We start from the raw sequence: 20,930 nt of genomic DNA on the forward strand, positions 1-20,930 counted from the left end.
TCTTTAAACAATGGATATGGAGGTACATACCTATAATCTCAGCACTGAGGAAACTGAGGCAGGAGGATCACTTTAAGTTTATTAATTTGAGGCCGGACAGTGGTGTGGTGGCCCAGGCCTTTAATTCCAGCACTTGGGAGGCAGATCTCTGTGAGTTAGAGGCCAACATGGTCTACAGAGCTAGTTCCAGGACAGCTTCCAAAGAGCCACAGAGAAACCCTGTCTCAAAAAAAAAAAAAAAAAGAACAAAACAAAACAAAAACAAGTTTATTAATTTGAGGAAACTTGGCCTACAGAGACCTGTCTCAAACATACCAACTCAAAGTCCAAGTGGCTCCTGACTCAGACCAGAGAGCCTAAGAAGAGCTGACACTCCAGAGAAGTGGATTTTCCCTCTGATTTTATTAGCTTTTGTGTGTGACATGGGAAAGTATACAACTTAACTTTTTATAATGTGAACAGCTTTTCAATCACCCTATAAGGTACAAGCATCCTGTAACTGAGTCCTTGTAAAGGCAGCTGCTGAGTGTGTCATCACAAACCCATCTGCATGCTGTGGACTGACAGAGTCCATGTACTCAGCACAGTGTATATAATTTACTCCCCAGTGCTGTAGGTGGGAGCTGGGAGCTGGATTCACTAGAGCTTGTCTGTTTTACTGGTAGTGGACATCTCCTAGGTACATGTAGTTGGATATACTCCTTGAAAGAAGATTGTGAGGTCATCTGGTGGTTCAAGATGTTAACAAGAGGCAAAATAGATGTACACATTGTTTCCACCGGTGACAAATCAGTGTCAACAGTTGCTCTGTGTCCCTTTGGCAACACTTGGTATTATCAATCAGTCTTTTTATTTTTACTTCTTTGGTGGTACAATATCTTTTCTGTACTGCATATTAGACATCCCTTGTGTTTCCTGCTCCCCCATCTCCCTCTCCTTGCTCTCTCATCTGTGATGCTGAGGACAGAGCATAGGGCTTTGCACTTGCTAGGTTAGCATTGTACCACCAGGCTGTCTGTACTCCCAGCTTTTCCTTGCCTTAATCTTTCTTTTTTCCTCCCTCCCTCTTTTTTTGGATAGTACATTATTACGCCTTAACTAGCCTCTAACATGTAACAGTCGTGCCTCAGCCCACTGAGACCTCAGGATAAATATGAGCCACTACTCATCTGTGTTTATTCATTCTCATGCTTGCTCCTGCTTCCTTTTTATCTGTTTTGCAAAACCAGTTAAGTGTCTGAGATGAGGAAATTCATTGCCTTGAAAATACATTTAACACACACACACACACACACACACACACACACACACACACACACCGGTTTTTTGTTTCTTTTTTTGTTTTGTTTTGTTTTATTTTTGAGAAAGGGTTTCTCTGTGGCTTTGGAGGCTGTCCTGTAACTAGCTCTTGTAGACCAGCCTGGTCTTGAACTCACAGAGATCTACCTGCCTCTGCCTCCCAAGTGCTGGGATCAAAGGCATGTGCCACCACTACCGGGCCATTTACAACAACATATTGTTAATTTTAAAAAGTATTTTTCAAGTTTTAAAAGCATCATATATGTGTTGGGCTGCAGTGGCTCATACCTTTAATCCTAGCACTCAGGAGGCAGAGGCAGGCAAATCTGAGTTTGAGGCTGGTCTGGTCTACAAAGTTCCAGTACAGGCTCCAAAGCCACACAGAGAAATCCTGTCTCAAAAAAAAAAAAAAAGCATCATATAATCTTTATTGATGAAAAAGTTATAGAGCAATCGCTATCTTGAACATATGATCCATGTGTTTTATCTTCATACTCTTTCTAGCATTATCACTTGGCTTCTCCACCCCTGTTTCCTTTAGAGTTTGTATATTGCTTTTGGGAAAAGAAATATTGTTTATTTGTCATCTCTGTTCAATGGAGAGTCTTACTCAGAAACTCGCTGATGAAAATTGCTGTATAGGGACATGATCTTTACTGGTTTCTAGAAGTAGACTGAAGGTAAGGAAGCCCTCCCTGATCTTGAACCTTCTTTCTGGTTGCTCACAAGCCTTCCCTTCTTTAGGCTAGCTTTGCCCCTATGGAGGACAAGCTCAACCAGGCTCACCTGGAGGTCCAGCAGCTGAAGGCATCAGTGAAGAACTACGAGGGGATGATCGACAACTATAAGAGCCAGGTAGACCCCTTGGGTAACCTGGCCCCGCTGCTTGGGAACTCACCACTAGGTCTCTGAGGGAAAAGGTGCAAGGGGGAGGTTCTGCCCAAGAGCACCTATTGTGGTTTTGTTCCCTAGGTGATGAAAACCAGATTGGAGGCTGATGAAGTGGCTGCCCAGCTAGAGCGCTGCGATAAAGAGAACAAGATCCTTAAAGATGAGATGAACAAAGAAATTGAGGCGGTATTGTCGTCCTTCCTTGCTCTCTTCACTACCCTATATGAGTGTCTGATCCCAGTGGCACCCGATGTGCCCTTAACCCTGCCTGATTTAGCTCACAAGAGTAACCAACTCAAAGTCCAAGTGGCTCCTGACTCAGACCAGAGAGCCTAAGAAGAGCTGACACTCCAGAGAAGTGGATTTTCCCTCTGATTTTATTAGCTTTTGTTAGGCAAGACAAGTGTGACATGGGAAAGTATACAACTTAACTTTTTATAATGTGAACAGCTTTTCAATCACCCTATAAGGTACAAGCATCCTGTAACTGAGTCCTTGTAAAGGCAGCTGCTGAGTGTGTCATCACAAACCCATCTGCATGCTGTGGACTGACAGAGTCCATGTACTCAGCACAGTGTATATAATTTACTCCCCAGTGCTGTAGGTGGGAGCTGGGAGCTGGATTCACTAGAGCTTGTCTGTTTTACTGGTAGTGGACATCTCTGGATGTGGATTTTCTGGCTGGCATCCAAGTGATCTAAGTGGATTCTGATGCACCCAGTGGCCAGATATTTGGATACCTATTTTATTCTGCCTGGAACATTTGTTTTTGTAGCATCTATAAATGTACATCTCCTCTGTTGGCTGACTGGTGTGTAGTGATTGCCCTAGAGATAACCTTGGAGACAGTCTGAGTCAGCAACTGGTTTCTTGGGTAGCTTACTGTCTGTCTCTGTTCCTCAGTCTTGTTAAAGCTCAAGAATGAAGTAGGGCCAGCTATTTCTAGTTTCCCCCTGGTATTTGTATCATCATGGCTGCCTTCCTAGGGGATTTAGAATTAGACCAGCCTGTGATCCTGGCTTTTCCAAGTTAGGGCTAAATTTGAGCCCTGTAGTGTCCTTTTATGGTTACAACTGTGCCTTATTATTTTTCAAATAAATTAAATGCAGAGCCTTCAGGATGGTTCTGAATCCTGGTGTTGTCCCTTAAATTGCTGACTAAATGAATGGCCACCTCAAATGGCAAGGCAGTCCCAAGTGTGCCCTGCAAAGATCAGTCTGCTTGGCCTGTGGGAGAGCAAGCTAACTGCTGTCTTGTAGACTTTGTGAGATCTTTGGAGACTGGGACAGCCCTCCTGTACTCTAGAGGAAGGCCCATCCTATTCTGAGTCAGGATCTTGCCAACCATGGGCTCCTTTTCCTGCTTTAGGCCCGCCGGCAGTTCCAGTCACAGCTGGCTGACCTGCAACAACTGCCTGACATCCTCAAGATCACAGAGGCCAAGTTGGCCGAGTGCCAAGATCAGCTGCAGGGCTACGAGAGGAAGAATATCGACCTCACAGCCATCATTTCAGACCTGCGCAGCCGGGTAAGGGACTGGCAGAAGGGATCCCACGAACTGGCCCGAGCAGGGTCCCGCTTACCGAGATGAGCTGCACGCCCCCCAAGGGAGGACCACTTCCTTTTTCTTGGCTGCCGATTTCTGAAAGGAGTGAGCTATCATCAGTGCTGTGAAATAAAAGTCTGGTGTGCCAAATGCTTCGTGTTGCACAAAATGATTGTAGCTATAGAACTCGCCACTCTAGGAGCCTTTGGGCCCTCCTGCCATGGCCACCCAAGTGCTCCATGCTTTACCTACTTCTGCCTTGCGTATCTTGCAGCTGTCTCCCGACCCACTGCTACAGAAAGAACACCCAGCAGATACCTGGCCATTGCTTGTTCTTTGTTCCTCTTTCTCAAGCTTTAACCACCTCTCCTTGTTTTCCACAGATCCACTACCTGGGATTCTGTTTTGAGAGACAGAAGCAAGCAGTCCCTTTGTTCAGAAGCAATCTGTCTGTCAGTTACTGGAAACATGTCTCTGCCTGCATTGCCCAAGACTTCATATACCACTCATTTTTTTGTCTAACTTGGACAGGTTCTTTTTAAAAAAATTTTTTTTTTTTTTTTTTTTTTTTTTTTTTGAGACTGTACTTACTGTGTATCCAAGGATGACCTTAAACTCCTACTCTTGCCTCTCCCTCAGAGAATCCTGGGATTGTAGTTATTCATTGCTGTGCCCCACTCCTGAAGTGTTTTCCTTGGGCAGCCATAAAGCAGAGCTGCTGTTTTGTTTTATTTTGTTCTGAACACCTATCCCGTCCCAGCAGGCTGTCATTTCATCTTCCAGGAACCTAATGCAGTGTATGTGTTATTTTCTCCAATGACAGCGTGAGACTTACTTAACTAGAGGGGACAAGTGAGTCCCTATGTCACAGGGACACTAAATAGCCACAGGGCTTTGAACCCATTGTCTCAAGACTTTGAATGTCCTCAAGGTCTCTTGAGCCCTTGTACCTGAGGCTCTCACATAAAGCAGTGCTCAAAATAACTTCTCAAACTTGCTGGCCTAAATGAGTCAAAGCTTCCCTATTGCCTTGCTTCATTGCTCCATTGAGGGAGATGAAATCAGTGGTGCCAACAACCTAATTGGGAAAGTTCAGTGGTTTGTTGTACAACGAGTTGCTCTTAACACCTTGTGTCTCCAACAGTCCCAGCTGGGCCTTTAGGGCTCCTGATCCAGGGACTAGTCACAGTTTTGCTCTTCAGCATCTAACCCGAGGTCTCCTGGTGTGGGAGGGAGAGCACCTCTGCCCTGCCCCTGCTCTTCTCTCTTCCAGGTTGTCGGTTGAATATGGGACGCCTGCCCAGGGCAGCATGCTGCTTTCCTGGGTGTGGATGACTTCACAGGGAGAAGGGAGAATTCCTTCACTAGTTGCTCTTATAGGAAATTCTCTCGTAAACCAGTCTACGTTCCTGTCATTTTAGATCGAACACCAGGGGGACAAGCTGGAGATGGCGAGAGAGAAACAGCAGGCTTCCCAGAAGGAAAATAAACAACTGAGTCTGAAGGTGGATGAACTGGAGAGGTTAGAGGCACTTGGTCCCATGTCTGTCCTCTTCCTAGGACTTGAGACTTTCTGCCGCTTAGCTGCTTTGTGCTTAGTGTGCCAAAGTATTGGAGGGACTCAAGGCCCTGGAAGGTGCTAGGCAGAACTCAAGGAAGAGCTGCTTGCATTTCATTGGTAAGCCTTGTGGTGAGAGGAAAGGGGCGTCAGCCTGAAGGGATGCTGTGCGACTGTATGATAGAGGCCTGTCTACTGGTAGGCACTATTCTCTCCAAGGCACGCTTAGGCCAAGCAGACCAGCAGGGCCTGCCTTGAGTGAAGCATCCAGAACACCAGTGTGCTGCTGAGCGGCATTCATACAACTTCTCTGATATGACTCTTCTTATTTACAGACTGTCAAAAGCAGTTATAGGGGAGGCTTGGCATCAGAAGCCCTGGCCTTGGGTCCAGTTCAGATATTTGTCTCCCTTGTGACCTTGGGTAGATCATTTAACTTCTCAATCTGTTTCCTCATCTGAGGAAGGATCAGTGTAGGAGTAATCTACCAGCTGAATCTACCAGCTAATGCTCAGTGAGAGGGTCCTCATAAATGGATCTAGCATGTCACTTGCTTAGAGATGAAAAGATAAGTTAGTTGTAGATGTTTGTCAGCTGGTACCACACCTATTTTAATTTTATGTATTTGTAGATATCTGGGAGTATGTGTGCATGAGTACAGGTGCCCACAGAGGCCAGAGGCTCAGATCCCCTGCAGCTGGAATTATAAGCAGTTGTGTGGTGCCTTGTGGGTGCTAGGAACTGAATTTGGGTCCTCTGCAAGAACAGTATGTGCTCTTAACCACTGAGCCATCTCTCTAGCCCCTATCTTTTTAACCCTGTTTTTACTTACTAAGATTTATTTGTGCACTGCATGGGTGTGAATGGCAGAGGACAACTTGTGGGAATCTGTTCTCTTCTTCCGCCATGTGGGTCCTGGGGATTGAACTCAGGTCATGGGGCTTGGCAGTAAGCACCGTTACCCACTGAGCCATATTTTGCCAGCCCTGTATTTTGGCTCTTTGAGATTGAGTCCCTATCTGTGGCTTGCCTTAGCCTCCTGTGTACTAGGCTCATAGGTGTGAACTACCCAGATATTCACTATGAGGAAACCAAGCTCAGGGAATGGTGGTAAGTTGCCCCGGTGTACATAACTGGTATTTTCAAAAGCTGCTCCTAATGCTGGGAACTCTTCCAGAACCATATTAGCACCTGTAAGTAGAAGACTGGGAGCCCAGCATGGTAGTATACCACTAATCCCAATACTTGGGAGGCTGAGGCAGGAGGATTGCTGTCATCTAGAGAGTTTCCTGGGTTATATAATAAGACCCTGTCTCAAAATAAAAACAGGCTGGAGAGATGGCTTAGCTGTTAAGAGAAGCAAGAGAGGTCCTGGATTCAATTCCCAGCACTTATATAATAGCTGAACAGCTATCTGTAACTCCTGTTCCAAGGGATCTGATTCTGGCATACATACTTACAGGCAAAATACCAATGTATATAAAATAAAAACAAATTATTAAAAACAAAAACAAAAGAGGGCTAAGAATTAAGGTCTTAGGTTCTTAATTGCCCTAGAGGCTAGTACAGCCTGCCATGGGGCTAGAACAGGTGGCCTGCTGTGTTCTACCTCTGCTATGCCTAGCTGGCCCATAAAATGTAGTCAGGTTCAATTGGACTTGTAGTGTTCATAAAAGAGAAAGGTGTTCTGGAAGAACAGGGGAGACATTGTATAAAGTGGAGTAGTCTGAGCTGTCCCTGTCTGTCACATACGGTGCTGTGTGACTCAGGCTGGGCTTTGGTAACAGACCTGCCAGCTCTGCTGACCTCAATCCTGTGTCTCTTGCTTCCTTTGGGCTCTGCTCCCTTATCCCTGGAATGGACGGATAATGGCAGGCCATCTGTGAACTGCAGGTTGCTGTTCTCTGTGTAACAACATGCAGCTGGCATCGTGCTCACTCAGCTACACTTGCAGTCTTTCCTGTCTCCGCACTGTTGGAGTTACACAGTCCAGCAGCCACCTTCCTCATCTGAAAATAGTTTCTTCTTGTGGCTCCTTGGAGATTCATGGAGATTCTTCAAGTGACAAGATCCCCAGCTCAGGGGAGGCAGCAGCCCCCTGGCAGTGGATCAAGACAGGTAGGTCATTGCAGGGTCTAATGGAATGCTCTTACCTAGGAAATTGGAGGCCACCAGCGCCCAGAATGTCGAGTTCCTACAGGTGATTGCCAAGAGGGAAGAGGCAATCCACCAGGCTCAGTTGCGACTGGAGGAGAAAACACGGGAGTGTGGGTCCTTGGCAAGGCAGCTGGAGAGTGCCATTGAAGATGCCAGGCGGCAGGTCAGTAATTGTACACATAGCTAGTTCTGTGTCCTAACCTTTCTCAGCCTACTTTCCCATCTGAAGAATGGGTACAGTAGTATCTTCCTGCTGAATGCATTGTGAGGATGAAATGGATATCTGTTGTAGAGGATCAGTCCTTTATATGATTGCTCATTCACTTTTTGCCCTCTTGAGACTCAGGAAGACTTTTTTTACATTTTAGGGATGCTAAAAGGGGGCAGGTAAAGGTGGATAGTAAGAGTTTCCCTCTAGTTAGCTTCTGTTCCAAGGCCCCAGGAAAAATTTTGCATACCGATACGCCAGTGGGCTGTGACTAGTTAGTGGGAGTGGCCAGCCTTCTCTCTGCAGGCTCAAGCAGTCCTACCTCTATCTGTGTACAGGTGGAGCAAACCAAGGAGCAGGCACTCTCCAAGGAGAGAGCAGCCCAGAGCAAAATCCTGGACCTTGAGACCCAGCTAAGCAGGACCAAGACAGAACTTGGCCAGCTGCGGCGGACTCGTGATGATGTGAGTTGGGCTAGTGGGCAGGGCTTCCTTGGGCTGCAGGCAAAACTGTCTACTGGTATTTTCGTGATTCTCACTTAGGTTACTGTCTCCCAGTCCTCTTGCCCCACCCTATGAGGATATTCTGGGTAGACCTCCCTCCCCTTTTTTAGTACTGAAGATTGAACACAGGGCCTTGACTGTATTAGCCAAGCTGATACCACTGAGCTATGGCTCCTGTTACATCCCATCTTTTTTTTTTTTTTTTTTTTTTTTTTTTTTTTTAACATTTTTAATTTATTTTTTATTTTGTGTGCATTGGTGTTTGTCTGCATGTATGTCTGTGTAAAGGTGTCCAATCTTGGAGTTACAGATAGTTGTGGGCTGTCATGTGGATGCTGGAAGTTGAACTCAGGTCCTCTGGAAGAGTAGTCAGTGCTCTCAACCGTTGAGCCATCTCTCCAGCCAGTGTTACATCCCTTCTTAAAATCAGAATTATAAGATTTCATTTATATCTATAAACATATTACACAGATGAACAGTTTTTAGCATATCCAAAAGACTTGTGAGATTACCAAATGTCTGTTAGTGGTAAAATGGTGGGCTAGAAGCTGCTTCCATGTAAGTAAGAGAGAGCCAAAATAAGCAAAAAAAGCTCCTCCTCTAGTGATAGGTCCTCTAGGGTGAGCTTTCAAGAGTAGGCCATTCAATAAGAAGACTCCCCATGGGCCCTGGAGAGAGCTGGCTCAGCAGTTGTGAACATTGGTTAAAGATGCTTGCTGTTTGATCATGAGAACTGGAGTTTGTATCCCAGCATCCAGGCATATTTATTATAAATAAGCCAGGCATTTCACAAATGCTTGTAACTCTAATTCTGAGGGGTTTGGTGCCCACTTTTTTCCTTTGTGTGCCTGTGCAGACATGAAAATAAAGGCAGCATGGCTCTCCAAAAGAATATTAACTCTTTAACTACTGAACCTCATAGAATGAAGTAGGTGATATGCCAGATGAAAATCTCAAAATGGTAAAAATGATCAGTGACCTAAAATAGGATACAAATAAGTCTGGAATCTGAAAAATATGGATGAGGAAGAAACATGGATGAAAAATTCAGAAAGGAAATTGTGGTTATGGAAAAAAACAGAAATGCTGGAAATGAATTAGAAAATAGGAGAGAGCATCATCAACAGACTGAGCTAAACAGATGAAAGAGTACCAGGAATGGAGAAGAACATTGTTAACAAAAGATCATATTCAGGAGTCAGCAAGAAAAAAACCCAAGCAGACAGGCACAAAGATTCATGCCTTTATTTCCCCAACTTGGGAAGCAGGTGGATGTCTGAATTTGATGCCAGCCTGGTCTAAATAAGGGAGTGTCAGGACAGCCAAGACTATATAATAGAGAAAGAAAACCTGCCTCCAAAAAAAAAAAAAAAAACCAAAAACAAAAACAAAAAAAACCCCCAAAACTCAGGCAGTGGTGGCGCACACCTTTAATCCCAGCAGTTAGGAGGCAAGGCAGGCCAATCTCAGTGAGTTCGAGGTCAACCTGGTCTACAGAGAAACCCTGTTTAGAAAAACTAAAAAAAAAAAAAAAAAAACAGAAAACCCAAACATGATCACAGTATCAGAGAACTCTGAGATACCATCTAAGAACTGTCAGAAGGAGCCAAGAACAATAAAGTCATAGAGAATATAGTTGATGAAAGACACAAACACATGAGACATTTACAGCAACTAATCTATGAGACCCCAGAACAACCTCTCCAAGACATGTTAAACTCACTGTCAAAGTGAAGGAAGATACATTAACATTAAAGAATGGGCTGGGAAGATGCTCACAGGTGGAGACTGTAGAGGACCAGCACCCCTGTCAGGTGGCTCACAGCTGCTAGTGACTCCAGCTCCAGAGGATGCTACACCTCTGGCCTCATCAGTCACTGCATTTATGTGTATATACCCCACTCACACACACACAAATCATAAAAATAAAACTTTAAAAGGCTGTAAGAGAAAAAGTAGCACCCCACAAAGGCAAATGCTGTAAAATTAAACAGCAGAACTTTCAGCTACACACACATACACACACACACACACACACAAAAAAAAAAAAACAGGTTAGCTGTTATAAGCAGTTTTCCTGCCAGCCTGGTTCCACTGCCACACGAGCCCCTAACACACAGAGACGCTGTATTAGATATAAAGCTGTTGGTCTGTTACTAGCATTTCTTATTGGCTAGCTTTGTCTTAAATATTAACCCATTTCTATTCATCTAAGTGTTTCCACATGGTCTTATCTTGCTGGAGAAAGGGTCTGGACTTCTTAAGACTCTACATCTTGACTCTCCTCTACTACATATCCCAGAATCCTCCTTGTCTCTTAGTCCCGTCTATCTTGCCTTCCTATTTGCCAACAGTGCTTTATTCATTAACCCATATTTACAGTATGACATCTCCCATCAGTTGCCAATCAAAATTGCTATTTTATCAAAAGTACCTTTTAAAATGGTCTAAAGTACAATTAAACTTCAAGATAAACACAAACTAAGACAGCTCATGATTTCCATGCACTGCAGTAGATACTTAAAGGAAGAATACACAGGGAAGAAAGTCTCAATCAGGAGAATATAGAGCCATTATAAAATTCACAAGAGGACTCAGAAGGATTGTGGTATGTCCCACACAGTAAATAAACAAACCACTAATATTAATAGAGGAGAATGTAAAACCCAAAAGATAATCCAACCAACCATAAAAAGCAACCAACAAAATTACTAGACTTGATAAATAATAGCCTTAAATATAGATGGCTTCAGTTTACCCATGAAATAGACAGGCTGGGCTAAAAAACTACAACCCAACAATATGTATCCAAATTCAATATGTGTTGGCCTCACTGGTAGACACAGACAGATGCAAAGGATGGGAACCAATTTGCTGTGCTAATGAAAGCCCAAAACAAGCTGATGTCTGAGAAATAAACTTCAAGCCAAAATGATAAGGTTCAAAAGGTCACTCCAAATTAAAGGAATAATTAAGCAAGAAGATGTAATAAGCCAGATGTGATGGCCCATGCCTTTAATCTCAGTACTCAGGAGGTAGAGGTGACAGATCAAGGCCAGCCTGGTCTACAGAGCAAATTCCAAGACAGCCAAGGCTACACACACACACACACACACACACACACACAAAAAAAAGCCCTGACTCAAACAAACTAAAAACAAGATTAAACAGTTACATATGTGCCAAATGTTGGGGCTTCTGATTTCATAAGATGACAGCACAAATCATGTGGATCCTGGATAACAGTGGGTACTTTTAACATCCCACTCCCAGTCTGGGGATTGTGGCTCAGTGGTTAGGGTGCTTGCCAACAATAACAAAGCTTAAAGTCTCAAGCACTGCATATGCTGGACATGGTGGTACACACTTAGAATTATAGTGTCCCAGAGGTGGAAACAGTAGGACAAGGGGCCAGTGAAGATGACGTAGCTGTGTAAGGGCACTGGCTGCTCTTGCAGAGCAAGACTCCAGTTCCATTTCCAGCATCCATACGGCAGCTCACAACTGTCCCTCCACTCCCAGGAGATATAGTGCCCTTTTGTGAGTCCAAGGGCAACAGGTATGTATATGGTACACCGATATACATGCAGACAAAACACATAAACTGAAAATAAATAGCGAAACAGTAATCAGAGAATCAGACGTTCATCCTGGCTAGGCTATGGTAAGTAAGTCTATCTCTGAAAACTTCTCCCAAAAAGTACGGCATGGAGCATCCCAGCAATTGTGAGGCCGAGTCAGGCAAATCTTTTAACCCAAGGCTGGCTTGGTCTACATGGTTTGAGAGCAGCCAGGCCTGAGTACTTGTCTCAGTGAGAACCTATCTGAGGAAAAAAAAAAAAAAAAAAAAATCAAGTCTCCCAACAAAGAAAAGCCCAGGATCAGATAGATGCATGATTCACTGTTCAACTCTACCAAACTTTTTTTTTAAGAGACAGGGTCCCTGTATGAAGTCCTAGGTGTCCTGGAACTCTTTGTAAATCCAATCTGTTTGCCTCTGCATCTCCAGTGCTAGGATTAAAGGTGTATGCCACCACACCTGGTTTGCTGTCTTTTTTTTTTTTTTTTTAATTTATTTTATTTTATTTTGAGACAGGGTTTCTCTGTGATTTTGGAGGCTGTCCTGGAACTAGCTCTTGTAGACCAGGCTGGTCTCAAACTCACAGAGATCTGCCTTGCCTCTGCCTCCCGAGTGCTGGGATCAAAGGTGTGTGCCACCACCACCTAGCTTAATTTACTATTTTTTAAGATGTATTTTTTTTTTTTTTTTTTTTTATGTGCAGTGACGTCTCTCCTGTTCATGTGAGGGTGTTGGATCCCTTGGAACTAAAATTACAGACAGTTGTGAGCTGCCATGTGGGTGCTGGACATTGAACCTGGGTACTCTGGAAGAACACCCAGTGCTCTTCACCACTGAGCCATCTCTCCAGCCCTTTTGTTTTGTTCTTAAAATTTTATTTTTAGGGGCTGGAGAAAAGGCTCAAGAGTTAAGAGCACTAGGTGCTCTTCCAGAGGACCTGAATTCAGTTCCCAGCAACCACATGATGGCTCATAGCCATCTATAGTGGGATCTGATGCCCTCTTCTGGCCTGTAAGTGCACATGAAGATAGAGCACTATATACATATAAAATAAATACTAGAAAAAAAGAATTTATTTTTTAGGAGCCATGCAGGGTGGCATATACTTTTAATACCAGCACCTGGGAGGCAGAAGCAGGCAGATCTCTGTGAGTACAAGGCCAGCCTGGTTTACAAATTGGGTTTCAGGATAGCCGGGGGGGGGGGGGGGGGGGACACGGGACTTACTTTAAGTCCATTGGTGTTTTGCCTGCATGTATGTCATGTGAAGGTGTCAGATCCCCTGGAACTGGAATTACAGACACCTGTGAGCTGCCATTGACCCTGGGTCCTCTAGAAGAGCAAGTAGTGCTCTTAACCACTAAGCCATCTCTCCAGTAACAAACAGTATACATACACTACTAACATATACTACCAAGCCAACATTCTCTTGATAACAAAACCAGAACCACACAGACACAATGAAAAAAGACAGCTAGAAAGCAGTTCCTTTCATGAACATAGATTTAAAAGGCCTCCATATTCTTAGAAGTAGAGGTAAAGACCATATTCAAAACATTACAAGCTACAATCAAGTTGGTTTCATTGCAGGGATGTGAGGTTAGTTTAGCCCATGCAGGTCAGCAAGTGTAACAGAACATACTTAGACTTAAGGACAAGTCACATGGTCATGTTAATTCGGGAAAGATGTTAATTCGGGAAAGACCTTCAGCATCCTTCATGATAGAAGCCCTGTGCAAACGTGTGATAGAAGGACAATACTTCAACATAATAAAGTGTTTGTTGACAAACCTAAAGCTGACACTGTCCTAAATGGAAAGAACCTGAGTTATTTCCCCTAGGTTTTTTGTTTGGTTGGTTTGGGGGGAGGGAGGGGTTGTTTTGTTTTGTTGGTTGGTTGGTTATCTGAGACAGGGCAGTCCTAGCTGTCCTAGAACACGCTCCCACTCACTGAGCTCCACCTACCTCTGTCTCCCTAGTGCTGGCCTTAAACTCATATACCACTTCCACTGGCTTTGTTTTTAAAACAGGGTCACACTATGGAGCCTTGACTGGCCTAGGACTGTTTATGCAGACCAGGGTGGTTTCAAACTCATAGAGATCTGCCTTGATTTGCCTCCTGAGTGCTGGGATTAGTGGTGTTTGTTACTACCCCCAGCTCAATATACCTTTTATATTAAAAAACTGGAGAAATAGTTCAGTGAATAAAGCACTTTCCACTAAGCCTCAGAATCCATCCACATGGTGAAATTTTGAGACAACCACTTATACATACACAAATAAATGTTTTTGTTTTTTGTTTTTTTAACTTTTAGGCAGACAGTAGTGGTGCACACCTTTAATCCCAGCACTCACACTCGGGAGACAGAGGCAGGCAGACCAGCCTGGTCTATAAGTGCTATCCAGAACAGCCTCCAAAACACAGAGAGACCCTGTCTCAAAAAAACAGAAATAAAAACAGAAAAACAAATCAGGCAGGGTGGTAATGCTTGTAACCTCAGCATGTGGAGACTTCAACACCATCCTCAGCTACAGAGCAGATTTGAGGCCAGCTTGGGCTACATGAGTCCGTGCTTAAAAATAAATGAGGACACAAATAATAACATGTGTTGCAGAGGATGTAGGGGAAGAGCAGCCCTTCAGCCCTTAGACGTTGCTGATAGGAATGTAAACCTGTACAACAAGGATGGAGCTTTAGTGGGAAAAAGTATAACCCAGTAGTACCACTCTTAGCTTTATTCCCAAATAGCTTCTTTAAAGGTGTGTGTGTGTGTGTGTGTGTGTGTGTGTGTAAGTGTAAGTTCTCTCTGGAGGCCATATGAAGGCATTGGGTTCCTTGGAACCACCTAAATAGTGAGACCTTTTGTCAAATAATGAAATAAAAACAAACTCAACCAGTTATATTGACTCAGTATATGTTGCTGTAATCCCAGGACTCAGGAGGTTAAAGCAGAAAAATTGGAGCTAATTCAAGGCCCTTGTACTGAGTTCTCTCTGCAGCTTGGTGAGGCCTTAGCTCAAAACAGTAAAATAAAACAAAACAAAAAAACCAAGCAACTAATTCCCTCCATCCAAGGGGAAAATACCCATCTGAATCTCAGGTCTTGGCACCTCTAAGTGTATGTCTTTGTCTCCGACTGCCCATTGTTACCTTCTTACTCTTGACCCCTGCTCTTTCTTCTTCTAGGCCGATCGTCGATACCAGAGCCGGCTGCAGGATCTTAAAGACCGCTTGGAGCAGTCTGAGAGCACCAACCGCAGCATGCAGAATTATGTCCAATTTCTCAAGTCCTCCTATGCCAATGTATTTGGGGATGGCCCCTATACATCCTCTTACCTGACGAGCTCACCCATCCGCTCCCGGTCTCCCCCAGCCTGAGGCTACCTGTCCAGGGTCTAAAGCCCTTGCCTGATGCCAGGAACTGAGGAGTTGCCATCCTGTAGCTGGCAAGCCCACTGGCTTTCTCTTCTAGTGATCAAATGTGCTCAGGGTCTGTTTCTCCACTCCTAATCCCAGGAAAGCCCCCCAGAGCAGCTGGGGATGAATCAGGAAGAACATAGTTCTCTTTCCTTGTCTGTGAGCCTGGTGGGATTTGAAATGGTCTTCATGGGCCTTATATTTGTTACATTAGGTACCAGATTTTAAAATCCTTGTGATTTTGCAGAGTCTGTTTCCTTTCCTCAGGGAATGCAGGATGGACTTTCCCTGCAGTCTCCTTCCAGCCCTCATTTTCCCTGCATCCATGGCTTGGGTTTCTCTGAGCTGAAGTAGCAGGAGTCCTCTTGGACCGTGATACACCTAAATCACCCTATCCTTTTTTTTTTTTTTTTAATTTGTTTTATTTTTACTAAAAAAACCCCAAAACTTTATTTGTATCAAGAAATAGTGAAATCAGATAAATTAGTAACTGAGTGAGTCTCTGCTTTTATCAGAATATAAGGGTGTAACATCTTCTGGAGTGATTAATGGTCACAGCTCCCTTTGCTCCTTTGGAGTTTGTAGCTACAAACATCATGAAATGGAGTAGTCACAGCTACACCAGTGAACTATGAATTGTTGCAGCATAAAGCTAACACTGGCCAGTGTGCTTATATCAATGTGTTCTGTTTCCACGGTGCTGTTTACACTTTAATTAGAAAAAGAAAAAAAAAAAAAAAAAACAAACTTTAATTCACCACCTCTTAACGGCATAGAAAATATGCACTACTTCAGGAATTTTTGTGTTACCCTTGAGCAGACACCATGCTAATCTTCTCTGTATTGTTCTTCTGTTACTATATGTGCTGCTGAAATGAGCGCTACTTTTTTCTTCTTGGTGTAGGGCAGGAATTGCTGTTTTCTGCAGTGCCAATGGAAACCTCCCATGTCTGCCTTTCCTACAGGCCACTTGTCCCCAGCCACTTCACAGAAGCTAATGTCTATCTCGTTGCTTTTCTTTTCTCTTTGTATCTCTGGAATTCACTTATTTTTGAAATTTTTGTGTGATTTTACTGGAAATAAAGTTTTTATAATCAGTTATTTAAAACTCCTTTGCTTTCCTTTATCATTCTCTCCTTTAAAAAAGATTTAGCTTGAAAAAAAAAAAGTTGTTTTTGTTGGGTGGTGCCATACAACTTTAATCCCAGCACTTGGGAGGGGCAGGCAGATCTCTATGAGTTCCAGGCCAGTTTGATCTACAGAGTGAGTTCCAAGTCAGCCAGGGCCACACAGAGAAACCTTATCTTGAAAGAAACAAAAAAAAAAAAAAAAAAAAAAAAAAAAAAGATTTAGTTGAGTGTGGTAGTGCATACCTGTCATCTGAAGACTTGGGAGGTGGAGGCTAAGAGTTCAGTGTTCTCCACAGCTACAGTGTGAGTTGAAGTCAGCCTGGGTTACATGAGACTATGTCTGAATAATATTTAATAAAATGCATATGAATTAGGTGGTGTTGGTGCTCGCTTTTAATCCCAGCACTCCTGAGGCAGAGGCAGGCTGATCTTTGTGAATTTGAGGACAGCCAGGTCTATAAGCCATCTGATAGATGAAGGCAAGGCACTTTGTCAGGCATTACTATTCAGGGTTTGGGAAGGATCACCTTAACAGGATAGACAGGTGTGGGATGCGCCTATATTTGTGTTAAATGCTATCTGCTTTCTACATGATCAGATGTTGGGCCATTTTATATTTTCTAGTATTTGAAAGAATGGTATGGAGTATGTGCTTAGTATGTGCACATGCGCAAGAACGTATGGTTTTGCTTTTGGTTAATTTTTAAGTTGGACTCATGTATTTTATGTGTAAACAGCTTATGTGTGTGTATATATGCTGTGTAACTATGTTGTTGGTGCTCTCTGAGGTGAGAAGAGAGCGTCAGAGTTCCTGATACTGGAGGTATGGATGGTTGAGAACCACCATGAGTGCAGGAATTGAACCCAAGTCTTCTGTAAGAGCAGCAAGTGCTCTTAACAACCCAAGGGCCGAGGTTTGATTTGCAGGATCCCTTTCCCATCACCACCATCACCAACCAAAGCCTACAAATGATACAAAACAAAGCATGTTCTTCAGAGAGATCACTTAAAACAAAGAACCATTGATCTTATTTCTAGGCTTGACTTTTCTCTTGTATTTCTATTGCTAGAATAAAGCAAAAAGACCAAGGCAACTTATGAAAGAATGTAGCATGAAAAATAAAAGACTGATTCAATCTTTTGTAGCCCTGGGTGGCCTTGAACTCAAGAGATCCATCTGCCGTTGTCTCATGAATCCTGAGATTAAAGGTATACGCTACCACTGCCTGATCTCTATAGCTTCAGGCTGACATTGCTTTCTGAATCCTTAGGCAAGCTTTAATAAATCATAAATAATATATCACCACAAAAAGTGTTTAATTTGGCCAATTGATTCAGAGGGTTAGAGTTCATAATTGTGGACTAAATAGCAGAGAGGTAACATGTAGATCCTCACCCCCAAGGCAGAGAGGGAACACTAGGAACCACAGGAGACTTTAAAAAGCTCCAGGCCTGCCCCAGTGACATCTGATTCTTCCCAAACCATTCCACCAACAGGGGACCTAGTCATGCCTATGGGGGCAATTCTCATTCAAATTAGTACAGCATCTCAGCCACTCTAACCCATCTCAGCCACTCTAACCCAAGTCTAAAACTCCAGAGATTGAGGCTAGAGAGATATTTCAATGGTTAAGAGCCCTTGTTCTGGTTGTCTTGAGGCAAAAATTACAAAGCAAAACCCCTCTTGCTGCTCTAGCAGAGGACCTTGAATTTATCAAGTGGCCTGGAGACATACTGTTCTGGCCCTCATCAGGAAGCAATTCACAACCTCCAGAAACTCACATCAACTACTGGGACCTTCTATTACTCTGGCCTTAGAAGGCCCCTACACTCAAATGTGGTCAGATTTTCTTTGGACTTCCAGTTCCCAAATAAACAGACTTCCTAATACTTGGCCTTAGCTTGGGCTTTTTCACAACAAGCTCTTTTAACCTGTTTCTATTAATCTACATTCTGTCCCATGGCTCATTACCTCTTCTCCATACTGTATGTCCAACTCCTCCATGTCTGGCTGGAGAAAATCCACATGCCTCAGATTCTTCCTGAATTCATTTCTCTTCTTGGGAATCCTGCTCATCTCCTGCCTTGCTATTGGCCATTCAGCTCTTTATTAAACCAAATCAGAAGGCACCTTAGGGCAGTGTACAAAAAGGTTATTCCACAACACTCATGTGTACCTTTACACACATGTTGAAAACAAATATATTCTTTGAGACAGGATCCTACCATATAGCATCTGGATGACCTGGAAATCATTATGTAGACCAACCTGATCTTCAAACCACAGAGATCCCATTACTGCCTCCTATATGCTCACACAAAAGGCATGTGTTGCCATGCCCTGGCTCCTAAACATTTCTCAAGGAAGAACAGTTGGCAAACAGACCAACATGAACATTTGTATGTGTGTGCATGTGTGAGGTTTTTTTTTTTTTTCCCCTAAACCAGTGTAACCATGTCTGCACCATGGAATTGAGCTGTGTAACTGCTGTTTTTATGGAAGTGACTTGCAGTCCATTCCTTGGAATATCTATTTGTTTTTGTTTTTTTCTAAGAAAGAGTTTCTCTGTGTAGTCCTTGCTGTCCTAAAACTCACTTTGTAAACCAGGATGGCCTCAAACTCAGAGATCTGCCTGCCTCTGCCTCTTAAGTGCTTGTAAGGGAAAAGGGCCAGCCAAAGAAACACACTTTAGTCCTGCAACCAGAACCAAAGAAATGCACCCTGACCCTGAAACCAGTGCCAAAGAAACACACTTTGTCCCTGGAATCAGAACCAGTGAAAGAAATACACCCTGGCCCTAAAATTAGAGCCAAAAGGCTGAAAAGGACCAGTGAAAGAAACACACTTTGGCTCTGAAATCTGAGCAGAAAACCAACCAATCCCTGAGCAGGAGATCTAGCCAATTTGAGCTCAGGGACTGAAATCCGACCAATCCCCATATCCTGGAAATATCTTCCTGGAAAGCTCCGCCCCTAAGAAGCCCGATATAAACCCTGTGCTTGTTCAGCTTATGGCACTCAGGCTGCTTGGCTGTCTCTGCCACCCTGGAATGGAACTGAGGAAAGAAGTAACTTTTTGCTGGAGCCAGAGCAGATAGAGTGGAGCAGAGCTGTAACACTTTCTCTGGAGAAGCAGAGTTGTTAAAATGATGTGTGTGTGTGTAAGACACACTACACAACAACCTGAGCCAAACTGTAACAACTGCTGGGAAACCCCTCCCCTAACCTTCCCTTCCTGCCAGAGCAGAGCTGTTACACTGAGGAAACCTTTCCCTGGAGGAGGGCTATAAACTGCTGGGTATTCCTTGGCTCCAGAATGCCAGAATACCTTTCCATCAGAGCTATGATACTCAGTATTCTTTGGCTCCTGAGTGCTAGAATCCCTATCCAGCCAATCTGTTGAAATGCTTACAGTGCTGGGATTGAAGGTGTGTTTTGTAAGACCCTCAGAATGAGGAGTCTTCCAAGTTCGGTCGATACCCCAAGAACTCAATGTCCAGTCCAGTTGCTGCAAAACGCAAGAGGCTTTAATGAACAGGAAACGTTTGCTCAAATGGGCTCCTCCAGCATGCAGGCTAGAGAGAAGCCCCCTCCACTGGGCCCAGGTGTTTTTAAAGGCAAACCCACTAGCTTAGGGAGGGGGTGGGACCCTCTGTTCATTGAGTACGTGACCCTTGGAGGCTGGATGGTCTTGCTATTAGGGTCAGCAGACCTTAGGGCCTCAGGGTGTGCTAATTAATCTTGCTGGACAAACCAGAGTTACAGCTATCTCTTTGTTCCTAAGGACTCTATTTACCACCTGTTGACTCACAGGAAAGGAGGGGCAGTGTGAATTCTTCTTATCTCAGGGCCTTGTGAGAGGAAGCTAGCAAATTCCAAGGAACAGATATTGGTTTCCAGGTTAGTCCCTCATTAACATTACTTTTTAGGTCTTTCAGTATCACCACACTCAGGTCATTTCTGAGACTCTTGTACTAACCTTTGTAAAATATTTTATTCAACATTTTATAAATGTAAAAAAAATAACAAAGTATGTACATGTGTGCCATTGCATGTCTGGTGTCAGAAGGTCCCAGAAAGAGGACAATGGATCCACTGGAGCTGAAGTTTCTGTCGTTGTGAGATGCCATGTGGGTACTGGTAACTGAACCACTGTTCTCTGCAAGAGTAGTAAGCCCCTTTTTTGGGGAGGGGGTTCGAGACAAGGTTTCTCTGTGACTTTGGAGGCTGGCCTGGAAGTAGCACTGTAGACCAGGCTGGCCTCGAACTCACAGATATTCTCCTGCCTCCATCTCCCGAGTGCTGGGATTGAAGGTGTGTGCCAACACCGAGGTGCAACTTGTTGCTTTTCCTTAACAAAATACTTTCAAGGTCTATGTTACACAATGTACCATTATTTGCTTGGGACAGGGGAAGAATTCCATTGTTCTTCACAGAATAATTTACCAATTCAGGAGATTACCATTTGGAGGCTTGCACATTATTATTAACGCCTGTATGAATATTCATGTACTACATTTAGTGCAGACGCATTTCATTACTCTAGTGTAGCCCTATAAGAAATGATAGCTCCGTTTAGCTTCTCCAGAACTGTCAGTCTCTTACAGCAGGGGCCTTACGTTGCTATGAGCACAGCCTCAT

General features: G+C 43.7%; 1 protein-coding gene and 1 non-coding gene across 8 annotated transcripts in view; one reads left to right on the plus strand and one right to left on the minus strand.

The window, feature by feature from the left end:
- Odf2 (outer dense fiber of sperm tails 2) overlaps positions 1–15,682 on the plus strand; it is a 42,342-nt gene extending 26,660 nt beyond the window's left edge. For all 7 annotated transcript variants that reach the window (XM_051185045.1, XM_051185049.1, XM_051185043.1 and 4 more), the window contains 7 exons: positions 2,044–2,154; positions 2,272–2,376; positions 3,559–3,717; positions 5,157–5,257; positions 7,451–7,613; positions 7,997–8,122; positions 14,929–15,682. In XM_051185045.1, coding sequence (XP_051041002.1) covers positions 2,044–2,154; positions 2,272–2,376; positions 3,559–3,717; positions 5,157–5,257; positions 7,451–7,613; positions 7,997–8,122; positions 14,929–15,120 — 957 coding nt within the window. In that variant the 3' untranslated portion in view covers positions 15,121–15,682. The remainder of the gene's footprint in view (positions 1–2,043; positions 2,155–2,271; positions 2,377–3,558; positions 3,718–5,156; positions 5,258–7,450; positions 7,614–7,996; positions 8,123–14,928) is intronic.
- Positions 15,683–15,934: 252 nt separating this feature from the next.
- Positions 15,935–16,041, minus strand: LOC127222895 (U6 spliceosomal RNA). Its single transcript, XR_007834581.1, has one exon. It is a non-coding gene; the product is annotated as a U6 spliceosomal RNA (small nuclear RNA).
- Positions 16,042–20,930: the final 4,889 nt, after the last annotated feature.

This window comes from Phodopus roborovskii, unplaced genomic scaffold, assembly GCF_943737965.1.
Source record: "Phodopus roborovskii unplaced genomic scaffold, PHOROB, whole genome shotgun sequence".
Taxonomy (NCBI): domain Eukaryota; kingdom Metazoa; phylum Chordata; class Mammalia; order Rodentia; family Cricetidae; genus Phodopus; species Phodopus roborovskii.